This window comes from Lynx rufus, unplaced genomic scaffold (assembly GCF_022079265.1).
Source record: "Lynx rufus isolate CCGP_SWC_20201006 ecotype Redwood Valley unplaced genomic scaffold, mLynRuf1.p SCAF_1, whole genome shotgun sequence".
Lineage (NCBI taxonomy): Eukaryota > Metazoa > Chordata > Mammalia > Carnivora > Felidae > Lynx > Lynx rufus.
Window position 1 is genome coordinate 67,886,329 of NW_025814823.1, and position 17,627 is coordinate 67,903,955.

A 17,627-nucleotide genomic window follows, 5' to 3' on the forward strand; every position below is an offset into this window, starting at 1 on the left:
TCTAAATTCTCTTATTTTGTAAGGTAAGAATTCCGGATTGCTTGCCAGTGCTCTCTCCGTTTTTAAAATTTTATGATGCGGGGCACCTGGGCGGCTCAGTTGGCTAAGCCTCCGACTTCAGTTCAGGTCATGATCTCGTGGTTCATGGGTTTGAGCCCTGTGTCAGGGCCTGTGTTGACAGCTCAGAGCCTGGAGCCTGCTTCAGATTCTGTGTCTCCCTCTCTCTCTGCCCCTCTCCGGCTCATAGTCTTTCTCTCTCAAAAATAAATTAAAAAATTAAAAAAAAATGAACATTTTACGATGCTTACTGGTCACTCTTTTTGGACAACTTTAATATTCTCCACAGGTTTTGTATCTACCATCTTTGTTATCCCAACCTAGTCTCCAAGGAAAACCATCGAGAGAAAAACCTGATCGAGTTACACAGTACACTGGAAAGAGCATGAGGTTTTGAATCCTGCTTTTTGCCAGCTGTATCCCTATCTTTGAGTTACACTAGTGTCATTTTCCCATCTAAAAGAGAGAATGGTGATAATCACTGTATAAGGTATTAAGATTAAATTAACTCACTACTGGGCATACAGCTGTCCTCTATAAGCATTAGTTTCTTCCTTGCTCTTTTCAAATCCTGAATTTTGGCTACCAATAGGGAAAAAAAAAGGTTCTTTAAATATGGTAGGTCTATTTATTAAGAAAATGCCTTATATCTACAGATTGTGAAACAAAGTAATTTCTCATGCTTCTCTTTGAAACAGGTACTATCTTTAGGTTGGCTTAGAGCCCTTCACTGGCTTCTCCAGCCCTGAAGACAAAAGGCAAAAATCCGAAACTGGGTCGCGCAAGCTGACCCTTCTCACATGTGTGGCTTCAGCTTCTTCTGGCTTCTCACTCCACAGCCCGGCCAAAGGAATCCGCTGTCATTTTCTCCAAACACCCCATTGCTTGCAGAACCTCTACTGTCCACTTTGCCTGATTCGTCCTTTAAGTGTTAGCTTAAATTATCACTTCCTTGAAGAAATCTGACATTTCTACTTGTCCCTATGTTCCACCAAGAACTAGTTTAAATCTCTGGAGTTATAACCTCCCAGAGCACTGCACTTTATCTTTTATAATTCACACTGTCATTATATATTTGGTATCAGTTATCCGACTAGACCACTTATTTCTATCTCTACCATTATACCCCCAATATCGACCAGCTTCTGTAGCATGCAGGCACTCAGATATTTACTGAATTGAATTTTAATATTGAATTAATTTGCAATACTGAATTCTAATGCTGCGTGCATTACAAATACGTATTTATCAAGAGCCCCGAAGGATTGTGAGTCAGATAACTTCAGATACACAAAGAAGCCCCACACAAGCAGGGATATCAAGACGCCTTTGTTCCGTCTGTCTCTTTGGCAGGTATACTGTGGTGACACCACTCAAGCAGAACAGGTTGGTTATCAAAATGCTTAATATCCACTTGGCACCAGCTTGTCTGGTCAAATCTGTGGCTGAGGTGATTGTTCAAAGAAAAAGATGAGTCGGTGGCTCTAGGGCACAGGTGTGAAACACCATTTATGGAGCTCCAAATTTGCTCATCCCTACCTGCCTTCCTCCCTGGTCACTGCTACAGCCTCCTGCTGTCTAACCTCGCTGGGGAGGAGAGCCAGGCTCGGCCTGGGCCATGACTGAACCACTGCCGGCCTGACCCATGGAGGCTCCAGCTCCTCCCACTACTTCCAGGACCTGAAGGTCATGGTGCATGGTATCAGGCCTCAACAAGCCAAAATGCAATGAGACAGGAGATGGGAAAGAAGCTAATTCCTCACTCCCAATCTTTTCTTAAACAGGCAATTCTGAAGTACTAGTGGCACAGGACCTTGCTCTAGATTTAGGACATAATTTCAGTAATAGGATATTTTCCTTCCTTCTCCTCTCTCCTGAATCACTTCCTTTCATGCTCCACACCGGTTTTATTCTACATGTTCTGATTTCTTTTGGAGAATTTGTTTATTTTGGGCTAAAAATGCCAGAAAACCTAAATATCCTCACGCGTTTTCTTTTCCTCCTTGGAGGGAATTACAGTAGTTACGACTAGTGATTTTGTATTACGTGTTGTGCAGATCGCTACCTACCAGGTGGAGGAGCCAAGGGGGCTTTATTTCTTGAACAGCCTAAAGCCTTTCTAAATTACTGGGCAAAATGTTCCTATGAAGACTTTCCCGAAATCTACCCACCATTCTTCTCCCTCTCTCAAAAAAAATTTTTTTTAATGTTTATTCATTTTTGAGACACAGGGGTTGTGTGGAGAGAGAGAGGGATACAGAATCTGAAGCAGGCTCCAGCCTCTGGGCTGTCAGCACAGAGCCCGAAGCGGGGCTCAAACTCATGGACCGTGAGATCATGACCTGAGCTGAAGTTAGACGCTTAACCGACTGAGTCACCCAGGCATCCCTTTTTCTCCCTCTCTTAAACCCACTTTCACTGTTCCTAAGCACAGTTGAAGTTTTGTCCCCCTGAAGCTCACAGGCCAGGAGCTAACAACCACTCTACTCTATGTACAGTACTTAGCCTACAGATACTTCATTATCATTTTTCCCAAGGATCCAACTAAATAAAGAGAAAAGCCTCATTTGAACTACTATGTTTCTCAGTCATTCCTATACTTTCCTGCTCTTTCCAAATTGGTAAGAAAAGATGATAAATATTTAATTAACTGAAGTTCAATGAAAGTTTATTCAACTGAATTAAAATAGAATATCTGAACTAAAGTATTGTGTTTACTCAGTTTACCTTATTAATTTTTAAAGTAGTTTTATGCTTCTCTTTAAATGTAAAATAATTTCAGATTGAGTTTTCTTCTGTTTGACGCTTGACTAATTTATGGATCAGTGGCCATGATAAACACAATACTTTGTAATTTTGCCCTACAGCATTTTTCAAGAATTGTTTTTGACCTAAACAGATAATACCCTGCATTCTATAATTTCAAATTTCCTTTCTGAAAAATAGAAGTCCTTTAAACTCTTTTTGTTTTCATTCTTCTGGGGAAGTGTGTCATGTTCCTTTCAGTTCCTTTCTGGAGGGTAGAAGTCCTCAGCTGCTCAGCCCAATCCCAAGGAACTTCCCTGCTAACGGACAGACCTACTCATGAAAGACCGTTCCCAACAATGTGACAAGTATAGGACGAAAGTTCAGAAACTTCAATTTTCACATCTGAACAGATGTTGCCAAGGTCTCTCCCAATTCTGCGTTCTAAGACACTTGTGAGTACTCCACCAAAATAATAACAGAATTCTGCCCATGACAATTACAAGACTTTCTGAAGTCTTGCACAAACACATGTATTTGACTTACCTTTAAAGTAATTATTTGCATTTTGGCAAATACAAAACTTAGGACAACATTTGCCTTTATACAAGTCATAGTTAGTTTGTATCAGTAATTCAATACTTACCTAAAAGGATCATAAGCACTCATATCCACACGAAGTCCATTTATGAACAGACAAGCATCACCTGGCTGAATTTCAAATCTAGCATGAAGACCCTTGAAATAGAGCAGGGGAATGGTTAACCAAGTCATGTACCAACAGTGATCTATGCCAGGAGTCAGCAAACTTTCTGAGGGTCATATAGTAAGTAGTTTAGGCTTTGCTGGCCACATCATCTCTGTCACAACCACTCAACTCTGTCCTTACAGCACGAAAGCAGCCACAGACATGTAAACAAATGGGCGTGACTATGTTCCAACAAAACATTTATAAAAACAGGTGGCAGGCCAGATTTGGCCTATAGCTGCAGCAGTTCACCCACCCAAGCTAAGTGATGGAAATCTTATGATAGGTTAGAGATACAAATACCCAAATATTTTGATTCTGCAATACAGGATATTAACGGTCCACTTCAGGGCGCCTGGCTCTGTCAGTTAACCATCTGACTTCAGCTCTGGTCATGATCCTCACGGTTTGTGAGTTCAAGCCCCACATCGGGCTCTGTGCTGACAGCTCAGAGCCTGAAGCCTGCTTCGGATTCCGTGTCCCATCCCCTCTCTCTCTGCACTTCCCTTGCTCTCAAAAATGAATAAACTTAAAAAAAAAAATAAAGTTCTAATTCTATGACAATTACTTAATTCATTTTGTATCGCGTGTGTATGCAGTTGTATACACACTTAGAATTTGATAGGTGCCATACACCTAACCCAGGACTCAAAACTTGGGTGTATCTGTAAATATTTGTTGGAGATCACTCTAAGTTCATAAAGGCTTCCATTAAAGACTTATCTCAATGTTGTTTTTTCATTCAGTAAATATCCCCTGAGCACGCGCTCTGAGCTAGAAACCACTCCAGGCACTAGAGCAGTAACAAAAAGTACAGAATGTGACCTTCTGGCCAGTGAGGGGGTCAAATCAACTTTAAAGCCTAGTCTTGCTACTTAGTCACGGTAAAGTTTGGATACAGTTATTTGCTTCGCATGTCTCAGTTTCATCATCATCATCTGCAAAACGGGTGTACTTATTCCCATCTCACAAGTTATAGGCTGTAGATGTGATACATATCGGTGCCTACTCACATATGCGGCACTCACAAGCGAAGCTTTTATTATTACTGTTAGCAGGGCAGGCAAATTCATTTAGAAGGAAAAACAATTTCAAAACAGTGCATTTCAGTGATGCTATGTGAGTGACCTAACGGAGACTTCTATAAATTATTCTGGAAAGGCAGGTGAAGCAATTAACATGAGGAGATTCAGAGAAGGCTTGGCAGAGGTAAATTTTTCTCTATGGTGATCACTCACGACAGGTTACATAAAGAGAAGGGAGAGAAGGAACTAAATTTGTAATAGGGCAGAAAGTATTTCCACTTGATTTACAGAATACTAGCAAGAGGTTAAACCTGAGAAGATTCATAGGTGAAAATAGGATTTATCTTTAGCTATTTCTATGCCTTTCTATCAAAGACTTATTCTAAGAAATCTGCATTCCAACTTCATAATCTACAGATGTCTAATGAACTCATCACTGTTTTCCCCAAAACTTGCTCTGAACCTTCACACACATGGCCTCCAGCTCTCTCCAGCACCTCATTCATTTTTAGGCATCTCAACAGTAAGGAGACAGCATATCAAGTACACAGATCTGTACTAAATTGCTAATTCCCTCAAGAATGCTGATGCCAGCCCCTGTGCCTCGAACAAAGAAGATACTCAAAAAAGGGTAATAAATTAAACTCAGTGGATTTGATTGCTGTCTACTGGCGACTGGCCGACAAGTTCTTTCTCATTCCCCTCAGAGGAGTGAGGCTTAAATCCTGGAAAATTACCCTGAGAATATGATTTAAGGTAGCTTTTCGCAAATCAAAAGGTAACACTTCAGTTTCCAGCAATATGATGAACCAGAGATCCTGAAATTCTACTAAAAAAAAAAATACAACATGCTGGATTAAAATATTAATAATGCCCTCTAAATAAATGGTTTAGTTCTTAAAAGTAAAGCATCTAAGGGCAGAAAAGAAGTAGGAAGAGGAGTCAAGGATGTAAGTGAACACTGAAGGCCCTGCCCCCAAGGAAATCTCAAGCTTCCCAGGTGGCCTAAAGCTTAGGGTTTTAAGGGTGGGCCCACCCAAGGCAGGGAGGAATGTCAGACCCTTGTGCACACAAAGGAGTATTATACTCACAGTGAGCCTGGCAGAAACAGCATAGAAATTTGCCGATCTCCCCTTGGTTCTTGGCAGGGGAAGAACAAGTTTTCAGTAAGGATTCATGACCTCTTTCATTTTTAGGAGTTTGAGGCTTGACTTCACACTATTTTTAAGGTCTAAAACACATACACAGACCTTTTATTGGAAGTGGAATTAAGCTGGGGGTACTCCTAGGCTTTGAGCAGAAATGAATACAAATTCCCAGTGAGAAACAGGACCTCATTCAAAAAGAGGGGATAAGCTGAGGCTGAGGAGAGATCCAACTGGCAGAGAAGTAGGGAAACCTGTAGTTCCCTCGTCCCTCAAACACAGCAGTGTTGAGGCCAAAGGACTTTGAATTCCAAGAGTCCAGGCTGCAGAGTGACAAAGACGTCTCCAGGGACCCACGGGGACAACCTGGCGGGTCATAGGTGCGTGATTGCAAACTGGGAAAGATAAAACAGGCTGTATAACGCAGGGACGGGAGGGATCCCCTTCTGCACAGAGACAAAGGGATGAAAAAGAGAGACTAAGGAAGCGTAGGACTATATCTGGACAAGAGAAAAACCACAGAGTAGGACAGAGAAAGATCCAATCTCAAACTGTGGGGCTTCCTCTGAACTGAGGCCGGCTGCCCTGTTTGTGCACCTGGGGAGGAGGGGAGCCAGTCCTGGGCTCGGTACCTAGTTCAGAGGTGCAGTCTGCAGTGGGAGAAAGTGATCCTCTCCCTGGAGTGCTGTGGGAAGAAGGTATATAACCATTCAAAGGACAAAGGCTGCCTGTGCCCACCAGCCAGAAGTCATATCTGCCACACGGAGTGGCTCTTCCCCGGAACTGGGGTGCACAGAGCAGAGCCCTTTAAGACATCGGGGTTTAAATCCCAGCCGTGAGCCAGGGAGATGCGAGAGTTGGGGGAGTGGGGCAAACTGCTCCGTTCACGCCCTCCTGCGGCACTGCAAGGATGGCCTGAACGAGTGGTTTGGGACACCTGGTCGGTGAAGGAGAGACTCAAGTGTCACCATTTTTCTCCCCACCACCTCCAACATGTGGCATCAGGGAAGGGACAGCAGGTTCACAGTGGAGGCGGGGACCTGCCCACACCAAACCACGCCCCTCTGTGCCTGCTGACTCTGGATCTACTGGGGCAGGGCAGATGTTAACCAGACAGCCCCTCCTCCAGTGCTGCCCCTGGTTCCAAGGCCCCCAGTGGTTTTGCATTTTCTAATTCTTGGACAATTCTTGTTTTGTGTGTGTGTGCATGTGTGTGTATATATATAAATACACACACGTTTTTTTTTTCCCCCTCTTCCTTTTCTCCTTATTTCTTCCCTTCTCTAGTCTGGTTATTCTGGTTGTTGGTTTGTTTAAGCAGACATATTGAATCTATTCTCTTTACTATTCTATATCTCCTTCAGTTTCCTCTCTGTCTGGATTAAGCCATAGAGTTTCTCTGCTCAATTTTCTTTTCTTTTTCCCTGCTCCTGTCATCTCTCTCTTTGTATGGGATAAGGCCTCTTCCATCAACACCATCACCCCGTTGTTTTGCTGTAGCTGGTGTTTTTGTTTTGTTTTTCTGTTTTTTGTTTTCTTTTCCAAGGCTACTTCAGCGAACAAATCAAAGCACACCTGGTGGAGGGTCCAAAACATCACAATGGGTAGGGAGATAAAGCAACCACAGTCACAACAACAGAGAGCAAGTAGCACACTCCAAAAAACACCTCCTGAAGGGCCAGGCCCTGGAGACTGTATGACCCCTCTTTAATATAGTAGTGCAGGACACATAGCAAGCTTTTAAAACACATAAGGGACAGGGAACTAGCCAAAATGATGAAACGGAAGAATTTTCCTCAAAAGAAATTTCAGGAAGAAATGACAACTAAAGAATTGATCAAAAGATATAAACAACATAAGTGAACAAGAATTTAGAATAATCATAAGATTAATTGCTGGGCTTGAAAGAAACATGGAAGACAGCAGAGAATCTATTGCTGCACAGATCAAGAAAGTAAAAAATAGTCATGATGAATTTAAAAATGTTGTAAATGAGGTGCAAAATAAACTCGAGGCAGTGACAGCAAGGATTCAAGAGGCAGAGGGGAGATTAAGTGAAAGAGAAGACAAAATTATGGCAAAGATGAAGGTGAGAAAAAGAAAGATAAGAAAATTCTGGACCACGAGGGGAGAATTAGAGAACTAAGTGATAAAGTGAAACAGAACAATATCCATATCATAGGAGTTCCAGAAGAAGAAGAGAGAAAGGGGCCGAAGGTGTACTTGAACAAATCGTAGGTAGGAACTTCCCCAATCTGGGGAAGGAAACAGACATTGAAATCTAGCAGGCACAGAGAACTCCCTTCAGATGTAACTTGAATGCATCTTCTGTGTGACATGTCATAGTGAAACTGGCAAAATATGAAGATAAAGAGAACTCTGAAAGCAGCTAGGGATGGACAAATTAGACACCCACTCAAATGGGAAGAAACAGAAAATTTAAACAGACCCATAACTAGAAAAATGGGCCTTAAGGTCTACAAGGGTACCCATAAGGGTAGTAGCAGACCAATCTACTGAAATGTGGCAGGCCAGAAAGGAGTGGCAGGGAGTTTTCAACGTGCTGAAAAAGAAAAATATGCAACCAAGAATCCTTTATTCAGCAAGCCTGTCATTCAGAATAGAAGGAGAGATAAAGGCTTTCCCAGACAAACAAAAACTGAAGGAGTTTATGACCACTAAACCAGCCCTGCAAGAGATTCTAAGGGGGACTCTGTGAGTGGAATGTTGCAAGGACCACAAAGGACCAGAGACATCACTATAAGCATGAAACCTACAGATAACACAATGACACTAAATCCGTATCTTTCAGTAATAACACTGAATGTAAATGGACTAAATGCTCCAATCAAAAGACACAGGGTATCAGAATGGATTAAAAAAAAAACAAAAAAAAAAAAAACAAGACCCATCTATTTGCTGTCTACAAGAGACTCATTTTAGACCTGAGGACACCTTCAGATTGAAAGTGAGGGGATGGAGAACCATCTATCATGCTACTGGAAGTCAAAAGAAAGCTGGAGTAGCCATTACTTATATCAGATAAACTAGATTTTAAACTAAAGGCTTTAACAAGAGATGAAGAAGGGCATTATATCATAATTATGATGTGTATCCATCAAGAAGAGCTAAAAATTATAAATGTCTATGCACTGAATTCAGGAGAACCCAAATATATAAAACAATCACAAACATGAGCATCTTATTGGTAAGAATGTGGTAATTGCAGGGGGCTTTAATACTGCACTTACAGAAATGGACAGATCATCCAGACAGAAAATCAATAAAGAAACAATGGCCCTGAATGATACAATGGACAAGATGGACTTGACAGAACTTTTCATCCTAAAGCAGCAGAATACACATTTTACTCTAGTGCACATGGAACATTCTCCAAGATAGATCATATGCTGGGTCACAAAACAGTCCTCAATAAATATAAAAGAATTGAGATCATACCATGCACATTTTCAGATCACAATGCTATGAAACTTGAAATCAACCACAGAAAAAAAATTGGAAAGCCTCCAAATGCATGGAGGTTAAAGAACATCCTACTAAAGAATGAATGGGTCAACCAGGCAATTAAAGAAGAAATTAGCAAATATATGGAAACAAATGAAAATGAAAACACAACAGTCCAAACCCCTTGGGATGCAGCAAAGGGAGTCCTAAGAGGAAAATACATAGCAACCCAAGCCTATCTCAAGAAACAAGAAAAATTCCAAATACAAAATCTAACAGCACACCTAAAGGAACTAGAAGCAGAACAACAAAGGAACCCCGGGCCAGCAGCAGAAGAGAAATAATAAAGATCAGAGCAGAAATAAACAATATAGAATTCCCGCCCCCCCCCAAAAAAAAACAAAACAGTAGAACAGATCAATGAAACTAAGAGCTGGTTTTTTTGAAAAAATAACCAAAATTGATAACCCCCTAGCCAGACTTCTCAAAAAGAAAAGAGAGAGGACCCAAATAGATAAAATCATGAATGAAAATGGAATTATTACAACCAATCCCTCAGAAATACAAGCACTTATCAGAGAATACTATGAAAAATTATATGCCAACAAACTGGACAACCTAGAAGAAATGGACAAATTAGACACCCACACAATACTAAAACTCAAATGGGAAGAAATAGAAAATTTAAACAGACCCATAACTAGTGAAGAAATTGAATCAGTTTTCAAAAATCTCCCAACAAATAAGAGTCCTGAGTCAGACGGCTTCCCAGGGAAATTCTACCAGACATTTAAAGCAGAGTTAATACCTATCCTTCTCAAGCTATTTCAGAAAAATAGAAACGGAAGGAAAACTTCCGGACTCATTCTATGAAATCAGCATTACCTTGATTCCCAAACCAGACAGAGACCCCACAAAAAAGGAGAATTACAGGCCAACATCCCTGATGAACATGGATGCAAAAATTCTCGACAAGATACTAGCAAATTGAATTCAATAGTATATAAAAAGAATTATTCACCATGATCAAACAGGAATCTTTCCTGAGCTGCAGGGCTGGTTTAATATTCGCAAATCAGTCAATGTGATACATCACATTAATAAAAGAACGGATAAGAACCACATGATCCTGTCAATACATGCAGAAAAAGCATGTGACAAAATACAGCATCCTTTCTTCATAAAAACCCTCAAGGAAGTCAGGACAGCAGGAATATACCTAAACATCATAAAAGCCATACATGAAAAGCCCACAGCTAATATCATCCTCAGTAGGGAAAAACTGAGAGCTTTCCCCCTGAGATCAGGGACACGACAGGGAGGTCCACTCTCACCACTGTTGTTTAACATAGTGTCGGAAGTCCAGCTAGCTAGCATCAGCAATCAGACAACAAAATGAAATAAAAGGCATCAAAATTGGCGAAGAGGTCAAACTTTTACTTTTCGCAAATGACATGATACTCTACGTGGAAAACCTGAAAGACTCCACCAAAAGGCTACTAGAATGGATACATGAATTCAGCAAAGTCACAGGGTACAAAATCAATGTATAGAAATTGGTTACATTTCTATACATCAATAATGAAGCAACAGAAAGAGAAATCAAGAAATTGATCCCATTTACAATTGCACCAGAAACCATAAAATACCTAGGAATAAACCTAACCAAAGATATAAAAGATTTATATGCTAAAGAACTATAGAAAACTCATGAAGGAAAATGAAGGAAATGTAACATCCCATACTCATGGACTGGAAGAATATTGTTAAAATGTCAATACTGCCAAAAGCAATCTACACATTCAATGCAATCCCAATCAAAATTGCACGGGCATTCTTCTTAAAGCTAGAACAATCAATCCTAAAATTTGTATGGAACCACAAAAGACCCCGAATAGCCAAAGTAATACTGAAAAAGAAAACCAAAGTGGGAGGCATCACAATCCAAGACTTTAGTCTCTACTACAAAGCTGTAATCATCAAGACAGTATGGTATTGGCATAAAACAGACACAAAGACCAATGGAATAGAATAGAGTACCCAAAACTGGGCCCACAAAATGTACAGCCAGCTAATCTTTGAAAAAGCAGGAAAGAGTATCCAATGGAAAAAAGTCTCTTTAGCAAATGGTGCTGGGAGAACTGGACAGCAACATGCAGAAGAGTGAAATGAGACCACTTTCTTAAACCATACCCCAAAATTAACTCAAAATGGATGAAAGACCTAACTGTGAGACAGAAAACCATCAAAACCCTAGAGAAGTAGGCAACAACCTCTTTGACCTCAGCTGCAGCAATTTCTTGATCTACACATCTCCAAAGGCAAGGGAATTAAAAGCAAAAATGGGACCTCATCAAGATAAAAAGCTTCTGCACTGCAAAGGAAATAATTAACAAAACTAAAAGGCAACCAACGGAATGGGAAAAGATATTTGCAAATGACATATCAGACAAAGGGTTAGTATCCAAAATCTACAAAGAACTTACCAAACTCAACACCCAAAAAACAAATAATCCAGTGAAGAAATGGGCAGAAGACATGAATAGACACTTCTCCAAAGAAGACATCCAGATGGCCAACAGGCACATGAAAAGATTCTCAATGTCACTGATCATCAGGGAAATACAAATCAAAACCACACTCAGATATCACCTCACACCAGTCAGAGTGGCTAAAATGAGCAAACCAGGAAACTACAGATGCTGGCAAGAATGTGGAGAAACAGGAACCCTCTTGCACTGCTGGTGGGAATGCAAACTGGTGCAGCCACTCTGGAAAATAGTGTGGAGGTTCCTCAAAAAATTAAAAATAGAACTACCCTATGACCCAGCAACAGCACTACTAGGAATTTAGCCAAAGGATACAGGAGTGCTGATTCATAGGGGCACATGTACCCTAATGTTTATAGGAGCGCTTTCAACAATAGCCAAATTATAGAAAGAGCCCAAATGTCCATTAACTGATGAATGGATAAAGATGTGGTTTATATATACAATACTGCTTGGCAATGAGAAAGAATGGAATGCTGTCATTTGCAGCAATGTGGATGAAACTGGAAGGTATTATGTTGAGTAAAATAAGTCAGTCAGAGAAGGACAGATATCATATGTTTTCATTCATGTGGATTTTGAGAAACTTAACACAAGACCATGGAAAAGGGAAAGGGAAAAAAAATAGTTACAAACAGGGAGGGAGACAAACCGTAAGAGACTCTTAAATACAGAGAACAATCTGAGGGTTGATGGGGGGGGTGGGTAGAGGGGAAAATGGGTGATGGGCATTGAGGTGGGCACTTGTTGGGATGAGCACTGGGTGTTGTATGTAAGCAATGAACCATGGGAATCTACCCCAAAAACCAAGAGCACACTTTACACACTGTATGTTAGCCAATTTGACAATAAATTATATTAAAAAAATAAAGCAGAGGCTGAAAAAAAAAGAGGGAATACATTGTAACATATCCCTTTAACCACCAACAGAGCTGGGCCATTACCAGAAACTAAAAAAATTCCAACTGGGTGGATCCCAGAAGACTGGTAGAGCTTTATCATGGTAAATTTGCTTATAAACACATCTGGAGGGAGGCCCCCAAGCTGAAACTGCATCCATTCTGGATTTAAAATTTGAAGTCAGATATATTGTAATATAGAAGAGGTTCTCCCTCCCCTGCCCCCAGGATGAGTGATGAGAGAATATAAGATTCTAAAGAAAATGTTTTACAGAAGAACTTTTGGGAAGGATATTCTAATCTTGGGATTTTCTCAAGAATTCTAAAATTGCTGTCTCTTCTAAGTAATTAGTTCACATAATTAGAAAAGGTGTGAGATTTTATTTGAATTAGATATAATCCTTTACTTGGATCTTGTATTTAAATACCTGCATTTGATTATGTAATTATGAAATTGAAACAATCTGTTTTACACTGCTGAAGTAAAAAACAACAAAACAACAACAAAGTTACCAGATCACCCTATCATATCTCCATTTTATTCCCCCAAACCAAAAAATGTTATGGAACACAAACAGCTCTTACAAGCAAATAAGAACAGATACACAGTAGACTGACATTTAATTTAAAACCAGGAAAAGCAGCTTCTGGTAAATCTCTGATCAAAATAACAATTCTGAACTTCGAAGGGAAATGTGCCATAGTTTGAAGTGAAATCAGTTGCCTCCTGAATAAAATCAAACCCAAATATACTTTTGTACCTTCAGCACAGTCATAATATTTCCAGAATAATCTCCGCATGAGTTCAAAGTCAAACCACATAAAAACCTCTACACAATTCTCATGCCCATTCTGCAACCTTTCACTCTGTCTCCCAGCCTCTCTTTGTGGCCCGTAGAGGTGACCGGGTTTTTTTTCCCCCCAGTTTCTCATTCATCCTTCTGGTGTCCCTTTATGCAAACACTAATATGTCCAGATATACATCTCGTTTTCCCTGCTTTCTTTCACAAAAGATAGATCCGCTCGCTGATTACACTATCAAACTTTCTAATTTTAAAAATCTGGTGTCTCAGTTTAACTTGGACCTGTATTTCTATTAGGAGTGAAGACAGATCATCTTTCTACATATTTAATGACCACTATTATTTCTTTCTTATGCATAAACCTCTTGTTTACACGTTTTGTGGGAACTGTACTCTTTGGTGTGTGGGGAGGATATGTCACAGCAGTGACGTACATCATGATTGTTCCAGTGCTCAGTCCACACTCAGGAACACTGCAAGGGATCCTGGGATTCCCGGCCTCTAGTCCCCACCACCCTCGTCTCCGTTTTTTTAGGTACCACTCACATGCCCCACACGGTAGCAGGTAACATGCACTACTGGTCCAAACCCATTTAGCCAAGATTAATGACAGGAAAGCCATTACCATTCTTGTCCTTCTCCCAGCATGCTCCAAGGGAGATGGCTGAGACAGCAATATACACCACGGTTCCTTAGTTTACGGATTAAATTCAGATTTCTTGCTCTGAAATCAAAGCTTATTTCAAAATTATTTCACTGATTCCAAATGGAGGAGAGGTAGAAAGGTGATGGCAGTGGTGGCCCCAGTGGCCCTGAGCAGGCTGGAGTGACAATCCATGATGGCATGAACAGTCTGTGCTGGTGTCCCCACGGGGCAGGTCCCTACTGTTCTTTTAAATTTTCCACAGTATCCTTGGCTATTATTCCTTGCCTATCTTTTCCATGTGAAGTTTTAGGTTTGTCAAGTTTCAGAAAAAAAAAAAAGTCACCTTTGGTATTTTTATAGGTTCTGATTACAACTATAAATTAACTTAGAATTGACTTTGTTGTCAAGATGCTGTTTATGTTACTATTATAAATGGAGTCTTTCTCTCTTCTGACATCTTCCAACAAGTTGTTTGAACTAGTTGTTTGCAATATTTGGAACCCACTGATTTCTCTATATATTAGTCGTGTAACCTATTACCTTTTGTTGGGGACTAAAGCACGTCCCTCTCCAAATTCAAATAACTGAAGCCCTCACCCCCGATGTGACTGTATTTAGTGACAGGACCTACAGAGATGTAATTACAGTGAAATGAGGTCATGAGGGTGGTGCACTTCGTATGCACAGAAAGGCCATGTGAAGACACGCCAAGGAGGTGGCTGTCTACCAACCAGGAAGACAGCCCTCACCAGAAACAGAATCTGCCAAAACCACGATCTAGGACTTGTAGGCTCCCAAAGTGTGAGAAAATAACTTGTCGAAACCACCCAGTCCATGGGAGCCTGAGAAGACTAGAACACCTTTCTGTCTCCAGTTTTTGGCTTTTTCACAGATTCTCTTATGCTGCATTTCCCAATTTTTATACTTCTAACATGTTTCTCTTAACTAATCATGTTGGCTAACAGCTAATACAATGATAAATTACAATGACAATAATGAGCTTCATTGTCTTGTTCCTGATTTTGGTAAATATACAGCTGTTTATGTTGCTATTATAAATGGAGTCTTTTCTTTTCTCTCTGACATCTTTTCCAATAGTAAGATGGTTTTTAAGCTGAGATACACACAAATATACATGTGCACACTTTAAAAAAAGGTCTCATTGATTTCTTTATGAAGTTTTTAAAAATGTTTTTACAGTCAGGAATAGATCTTGAATTGTGTAAAATGCTTCTCAGCATCTATGGAGAAAATCGTGCCACTTTACAACAAATATCCAATGATATTATTATACGAATAGACTTCCTAATATTGAACCATCCTTGCATTCAAGTAAACTTGATTATGGCATATTATCCTTTTATTAGTTTTACTATTTTTGTCTTTTAGTGCATTAATTTTTACCCTGTATTATTTTCTTCTGCTTTCTTTTGATTTTCTTTATTGCTTTTCCTAACCTTTTAGGTCCTAAATTTAATTCCTTTATTTTTAATCTTTTATTTTTACTGATGTAAGATTTTAAGGCTTTTCTCTGAACTTTGTTTTGTGCCTCAAAGATTCTAATAGCTTGTCTTTTTAAAATTTTTCAAGAATACTGCAATTTTGATGTGTATTTTATTTTCCCTTCTACTTAAGAGTAAACAGAGTTTTAATCTCCCAGAGAAGAAGCCATGTTCTCCTGATTTTTTTTTTTAATCAACTTCCAGTTTGAGTGCACAGGGATGAAAGAATGTTTTTTTCTATTATATCTGCTTTCTAGTTTTTTTTTGGGGGGGGTCATTACTCCATAACAATTTGAGAAAAGACTTTTCTCTGTTATCAGGATATAAAATTTATTATATATCTGTAACACCTATCACATTGATAATGTTTGGTCGTATCTTTGATTTTTGACTACATCAGTCTTAGGTAAATTCTGTTTTTCCTTCCATCTCCAGTAGTTTCTGTTTTATGAATATTCCTACAGTGCTTTGATGGATAGATATTAATAATTGTTACACTTTCATCAGTCTCATACAGGGCCATTTTTTGCTCATTAATACTTTCAGGCCTGAACCTAGCTTTATGGTATTAAGATCACTACCCCTGTAACACAGTATTTGCTTGGTCTACCACTGCCCCATCTTTAATCTTTAACATTTCTGAATTAGTTTAAGAGTTATTTCACATTTATTAGCCTAATGATTCAAACTGACACCTCTTGGTAATGTCAAGTTTATTTACATTGGTTGATACGACAGAGAGTAGCTGCAACTGTCATTCTTCCATGTTGCATTCACTCTTTCCGAGTGTGTTTCTAAAATTCATTCATGAATGGATTGTGGGGGGGGGTGCATGTACATTTCTTTTTTTTTGGTTCTTTTCCAAGGGAAGATTTAGATCTCTGTTCCACTAGCTACTCTTACACATGTATCTTCATGTAATACCCTCAGCTCTTTAAAAGGTATCTAATGATGCTATTATAAAAAATAGTTTTTAACCTCTTCCTGCTCTTGCACAGCCCACTTTTACTCAATAGCTTTCTACTCATTAGTGGCTAACTGTGCACTTTTAAGTATGTTTAGGCTCCACTGCGTGATTTTTCAGCTTTAATCCACTCCCATGATTCCCGAGTATCTCCGTTAAGGCAGTCAGCAAATTTATTCTATTTACTACCTCCCTACTTGTATTAGTTGCAATATTTTACTATGTCAGAGTGGGCACTATTTATATACTGCAGCATTGCCCTTTCCCTCACCTGCATCTCTGTTTTAGTTGGACAATAAACTCATTCAATGCCCAACTAGGCAGTTTTTCTGCCAAAGCATCTTCTATGAGTTCTTGATCAGAAGAAATTCCTCAGGGAGCATGCTTTCCCTGAATTCTTGTTGTTCAACATTTTTTGTAGTCTATATATGCATATCTATCTGAGAGCTAGTTTGAAGGACAGTTTTTCTTTCTCTGAGAATCCCATAGGCAGAACTTCACTGTCTTCTGGGGTTGAATACTGTTTTTGAAAATCTGATGCCAATCTGGTTTTCTTTCTTTATAATCCTTATTGCTAAATGCACAAATAATTCCTTTTTTCCTACAGCCTTTCTTTATTTTGATGATTCTTGGTCAATTTTCCTAGTTATATGGTGTATCCTTTAAATAATGTGGATTCAAGTCTTTTATTTCAGAAAATGGTTTAATTACAGTTTTAAACATTTGCTCTGTCCATTTGTTTGGTTTTCTATTTCAGAAACTCTACTATAGGAATGCTGGATTTCCTTTACCTGCCTTTTAATTATCATCTGTCTTGAATCTTTTCTGCTTTCTTTGCATTTCTCAATTCTATCCACTATGTCTTCTATGGGGTTTTCTAGAAATTCAATTCTCCCTTGTGCCTGCCATTTGTAGTTTTAGCTTTTACTTCTGAAATGGTTGCTTTCTATATCTTTGCAAAGCCCTCCCAGCTCTGGTTTCCCATTCTCTGGTCCTATTCTTGGCCCATCTTCGCTGTGAGTCACTGTAATTCTGTACTGTGTTGCTTCTCGACTTCAGTAGCTTTTCAAGCACACATC

General features: G+C 39.5%; 1 protein-coding gene across 1 annotated transcript in view; it reads right to left on the reverse strand.

Moving 5' to 3' along the window:
• The window catches only part of UGGT2 (UDP-glucose glycoprotein glucosyltransferase 2), a 189,379-nt gene that overhangs the window by 108,999 nt on the left and 62,753 nt on the right, over nucleotides 1-17,627 (reverse strand). Inside the window, exon 11 of the mRNA XM_047081127.1 lies at nucleotides 3,449-3,540. Within this exon, the coding sequence (XP_046937083.1) occupies nucleotides 3,449-3,540 (92 nt within the window). The remainder of the gene's footprint in view (nucleotides 1-3,448; nucleotides 3,541-17,627) is intronic.